The sequence below is a fragment of the Myxocyprinus asiaticus genome, chromosome 16, assembly GCF_019703515.2.
Source record: "Myxocyprinus asiaticus isolate MX2 ecotype Aquarium Trade chromosome 16, UBuf_Myxa_2, whole genome shotgun sequence".
Classification (NCBI taxonomy): domain Eukaryota; kingdom Metazoa; phylum Chordata; class Actinopteri; order Cypriniformes; family Catostomidae; genus Myxocyprinus; species Myxocyprinus asiaticus.
The window spans coordinates 6,959,682-6,965,681 of record NC_059359.1 but is presented as its reverse complement, the minus strand read 5'-3'; the positions used below and the strand labels follow the sequence as shown (position 1 = coordinate 6,965,681).

Here is a 6,000-nt window from a genome sequence, read left to right as displayed (position 1 = left end):
ATCCCCCTGGAGCAACCTGGAGTTAAGTGCCTTGCTCAAAGACACAATGGTGGTGGCTGTGGGGATCGAACCGGCAACCTTCTGATTACCAGTTATGTGCTTTAGTCCATTACGCCACCACCACTCCCGTTATGTAAGCTTACCTGTCCAATAAGAAGAACGCCAATTCAGGGTCGGTTTTGATCGGCAAAACCGAACGACGAATCAAATGCCTTGCCGATGTTCACTCTAGTTTTCGCTCGACCACGATCAGGTTTCCGCTTAGCCAGACGGGATTCAGTAGATAAATGTTTTTTGTTTTTTTTTTGGCTTACTCTGAGTTTGTGTAGGAGTCGGTGTTGTGCTGGGAGCCGGACGTTTGCTGGATTCCATCTCTAAGATAACGTTACCTAGTGTTGCAGACTGTTGTCGCTGTTGAATAGCGGAAGCACTGAGGCAAGGCTCTCGGGAGCGCGCATAAATGTCACATCCTTTGGATTTTCCCGACAAAAGCGACCCGCTCCCTTCGCATGAAAATCAGTCTACAGGCTTTAATAGGCAACCTAGGAAGTCTGGGAAGGACTCATTTTTTAAGCTGCATTACAAGCTGTTCACACACTGGCAAAAAAAAGGCAAACATTACATGAAAATTGTTACATATTGCACCTTTAAAAAAAAATAAAAGGAGGGACGTATCGAAATAATTTTTTGTGGTAATGAACATTATGCCACAAGTGCTGTTGATTGAGCATAACTTTTATTAAACACGGATTGCTCCTTTAAATGGTGGGAAAAGCGCACAGAAGTGAATTCACAAAGCATTCTGCTGATGTACTGGCCCTTTAAGAGACTCCGGTCCTGCTTTTTGTTACTCAGTAACACCCGTGTCATATTCACTATGACGAAGGGAGTATAAACAAACGCGGTGGTACAGCGCGACGTATTTGTGAACAATGATTTGCGTTAGAGATGATTTCGTGTTTAGTTTACTATACTAATATAGTGTGAACGGAGAAAGGTACTTTAGGACGTAGACCATCCGATTTCTGTAACATGGAGAGGACAAAACCTTCTACTAAACCTCTTTCAAATACATAGTTTATCCTGTTAGTTAGTAGCGGGTTTTAGTTGTAATCATGTTGACAGGATCTAAAACCACCTTTAAAGTGAGACAAATGGTGCCAGACATGAAGGTAAGCGTCAACGTCAAGTAATAATGTAAATAATCATATTTTATTCATATGTTTAGTAATTGTTTACTAATTTCTCAAGTGTACAAGTATATAAACAGTGCAAGTCATATTAAAACATGTAAGCAAGATTGCGATGAAGCAAACTCACGAGATTGGGTTTTCAAACACATCTGTGTTGAATTATATGTATTTTCTAAACATGTATTCATATCATTATATTAAATAAATGTTTGTTAATTATATGCACGTTTAATTTGTCACATTATGTCACCTTGGAGTAAAACGGTCTTAATGTTTTTGCAGTCTCTTGGTTGCAGTTCATCATTTTACAGGACACACTTTTGGATGTGGCCTCAATCTGTGGTTGAGCTTTTTAGAAGTCAGATTTTCCATTAAAACCAAACTATAGTGAAAAAAAAAAAGAAAATGCAAATCGGTGCTCTGCACAATGATCTTAATGAGATTTTTGCGCTTTATGGACAACAAAAAGCTGCCACACTTTATGGCAATATTCATATTTAAAATAAAATAATAAAATGAACACCATCTAAACTATGAAATATGTTTAGACTACAGAGCCCAGTGTCCTAGATTCTCAAGATAGGATTTCCTTTTCCTTTTTTCTTTTTCTTTCTTATTTATTTATTTAAAGTCCTTTTTATCGTGTAGGGTGTGGTGAGGTTATTTGTTCTAAATTTTCATTCATGCATTAAGCATGTTGGGAGTCTGGCATACAGATTCAAACCTGCATTCCTGGTCATAATGTCAAATGTCTCGCATTGTTGTTTATGTTGTTAAAATATTAGAATACATTTGAATGGCTGTTTAATCCATTTGGAATAGTTCACTCCAAAATTGATTAGTTTATTATTTGATTATTTTCTGAAGTAGCCTGGACACCTTCTGTGCTATATTCCAAGTCTTTTGAAGCCGTAAAATACTTTTGTGTGAGTCAAAGACAGAAATATATTGGCCTGTTTTTATAACCACAAATGAGATTTGAGAGCTACAGCAGAGGAGAATATTATCAGTGAACAACAATTGACTACTAATGATACTTTCATGGTGTTTTTTTTTTTAATTATTATTTATTTTTTTGCTTGATAGCATAAAACACAATTTACTTTCATTGCCTGGAATTAGCAGCTTAAACATTTTCATTTTGTATTTTTCAGAAAAACAACACAAGGGTGAATAAACAGTGACATAATTTTCATTTTGGGGTGAACTATTTCTTTAACACTCAACCTCATTTTATTTTAATTTTTTGTTGAATTCTGCCTCTATGGCTTCACTTTTGATCACTGGCTATTTTAATCTGCTGCAGTGAAAAACGCTAGCAGATGCTTCCACGGACACTGGAGAGTTTAGAGAGGCCCTGATGTGCACAACATCTGGCTGTTGCTATGGAAACAGCCTACCAAGAGCTCACTAGGTGTGGGTTGTTCTAGGGTGGTGAATAAAATGTAATCCTAGAAACAGCATTAGATTGTGTATGCAAATAGCAGATGTAGTAGATGGAGCCCACCCATGCACATGGGGGAACAGTCGGCTTAATTTGGAAATGGGGCGAACTGTGGTTTGCTTCAGTGTTATAAATGAACATATGGAAAAGGGATTGTGATTGTAGCACCGCATTTTGGCATTTTCATTTAAAATGAATTCAAGGCATACTTCACCCAAAAATGAAAATGCTGTCATTATTTACTCAACCTCATCTTTTTCCAAACCTGTATTACCTTCTTTCATCCATGGAACACAAAAGATGTTAGCTGAATGACAGCTTCTGTCACATTTCACTTTCACTGCATCCTTTTTTTATTTTTTTATTTTTTTTCACGCATTGAAAGTGAATTGTGACTAGGGCTATGATTCAACCTAACATCTCCTTTTGTGTTCCATGTAAGAAAGAATGTCATAGGAACAACATGAGGGCAAGTAAATTATTTCAAAATTTCATTTTTGGTTGGCTTAAAGGCCAGCTTGAATCCGGCACTAAGTAATAACAGTCGTCTTTCAGTGCAAGTTTTAAAGTTCAGAGGGAGGAATTCATCAACAATGAATTGAACCAGCTGATAGCAGTGTTTATTTGCATCCACCTGCCTGCAGTTGTGTTAGCGCCCAATTTACTAAAGGAATTATGCAAATCAGGTAATGATGCAAACACTTCCAAAAAAAAAAAAAAAAAAAAAATCTGCTCTTAACACAATTTGAACATCACAAATAGCCATCTTGCTTGCCAGTGAGCACTAGGTTGCTGCGATAATCAATAGAAATATACACAAAAATCTAACTGAAACAAAATTCTGTAAGTGGTAATAGCGCAACACTAATTGTGCCAGGCAAACAGTGCAGAGTTTTGTGAATAAGGTGCAATCTATAACAAGTCTAATTTACATAGAAAGGAGCTGAAAAGAATGGCAGTACCTGGTGTAGCACTGTATAAACTTGATTTGTGGTTAGTGAATAAGATTTGGGTTTTTGCGCTGAAATTCTGTGCACAAAAGTGGCACAACTGTTTAGTATATGCTGGCAGTGGCTAGCAAGCAAGTTTGCAAGCTGTATGTTAATCTAGTAGGCTAGCCGTTAAGGCTAGCTAGGCTAAAGAAAACATAGAATAAGAAATGTTTAATTTGACCATTTATAGCTCTGGTAATATAATATGCGACACATAGTTTAAAAGATATTATTGTATGTATGTATTTTTTTTATATATACATCATAGTTAATATACTAATGCATTTTTAAAATGAAAAGTTGTATATATTAAACATTAGTTAATGCATTGAGAACTGAAAATGAACAATTGTATTTTTATAAATTAACAATAACCGAGATTAATAAATGCTGTAAAAAATATTTTTCATTGTTATTTCATGATACTTTATGCATTTACTAATATTAATAAATTAGGGCTGTTGATGTAATGTGTTAATTTAGTGTGATTAAATATATACAAAATAATTATACTCTTAAACGCAATTATACTCTTCCGACCTGTACGTAAATAAAAGGAATGTAACACCTTAATGCAATAAATAATTATTCTAAATTACCATCATTTTGGAAACTTTCTCAGCAAATTTTGGCATGCGATTAATTGCTAATAATTCGATTAATTAATCGTCACATGATGTAGACTAATCAATTCAATAAATTTTTTGAATCGATTGATAACCCGATAATAAATACAATCTGATTGTAAGGTGTTACCAGTGATTTTGTAAGATTTCTAATTAGGCACCTAATATGGTGCTCATTAAAAGTAATTTTAGCCAATAGAATTGCTTTGGGGTAGGCCTGTCGCGATTATTAAACAATCGTCTGATCACGGTTATTTGATTTTAACCGTGGTTAGGCTATTTGAGATAACCGCGATTATTGTGCACTTCAAATTCCAATCACATTTTAATGTCCAAATAAGGGAGCTTTAAGTGAATATTCAATATAAGTGCCATTGTGCATCTCATTCTGATGAACTCTGAGCGTCTCACTGAGCCGCACTGCGGACATCACCCAGAGGAGCTTATGAATTGCGCATGAAGATTAACCGCTTCTAAAGCACTCCGATGCGCGCACCATCTGCAGAGGCTCACACCAAACTCCTGCATAGATATAAACGAGGTGAAAACGTATCTTAGACTTATAGTGAACGCAAAGTGCTCCGGTTCACTTTAATTTAACGATAGTGTAATGGCAAATGTTCCTGAATCCTGGTCATTGCGGGACCCTTCGTTCATACAAACAGTGTTAATGACACGCAGTGATATAGAGCCCAATTACTCTATTTCTTTGGATATAATAAAATGAAGAAACGGAATCTGAAGGTCTTCCTTCATGAGAAATAACGGCTTGGGTGTTTATTCTGAGAAACTTAAAATAAAGTGAAAGTGAAAACATTTATGTATACTTTTCCAAAATGTTATTATTTCTTTACAAGACCGACATATTTTAGGCTACAATTGCATATAATATAATATAATATTGCTATTCAGGTTGACTGGGTTCCAAAAACAACATTGTAAATGTGAAATGGACCAAGACTAAAACAAAACAAAAAGAGACATTTGACATTTGATATTTAAAACATAATTTTTCTTGTCATTTTTCAGTTTTAAAGCCTTAAAAGGAATCATATATCCCCATTTTATTATTTGATTTATACTGTATATTTGAAGTTAAAAATGTAAAAAATTACTTAAGGGGTATGAAACACATAGACACCTTAAGAAATATGACAATTTGTTTGACAATTATTCGTGAAAGCCCTAAAAGTGACAATTAATCGCAATTATTTGTTTGACAGTTAATTGTGAAAGCCCTAAATGAGACAGTTAATCATCATAATCGCAATTATTTGTTTGATAATTAATTGTCAGCCAAATTTCATAATCGTGACAGCCGTACTTTGAGGTCCAAGGCAGATAGGTTTTGCATGACACTGGTAATGTTGTTCATAGAACTAAATATGGAACTGGTATAAATATTGCACACCAGTTCCCCCATGGCCATGGGTCAGACTTGAGACTGTAAATGCAAATACACGTCTGCAGGGAGACTTCCTGTAATGACACATCATCTAAAATATTATCCCTTTGTTGCTTTTGTTTGATTAGAGTGGAACATACCGTGCAGCATATGCAGTAACTTTAGTTTTATGTTTTTGAAGCGAACTCTGTGATCTAGTTTCAGTGTGAGATGAGTGCTTGTTTAAATAAGGGTTTTGCTGAAGGTCTGTGTAGGAAAAATTATTTAAAATTAACAGGACTGCCACACACCCTATTAATTAACCTTTAGCTCCTTACGTCACTGTTTATGCTTTTTTGTG

General features: G+C 35.2%; 1 protein-coding gene across 1 annotated transcript in view; it reads left to right on the top strand.

Moving 5' to 3' along the window:
* The first annotated feature begins 890 nt into the window (after positions 1–890).
* mtmr11 (myotubularin related protein 11) overlaps positions 891–6,000 on the top strand; it is a 73,172-nt gene continuing 68,062 nt past the window's right edge. The window contains exon 1 of the mRNA XM_051720053.1: positions 891–1,172. Coding sequence (XP_051576013.1) covers positions 1,116–1,172 — 57 coding nt within the window. The 5' untranslated portion in view covers positions 891–1,115. The remainder of the gene's footprint in view (positions 1,173–6,000) is intronic.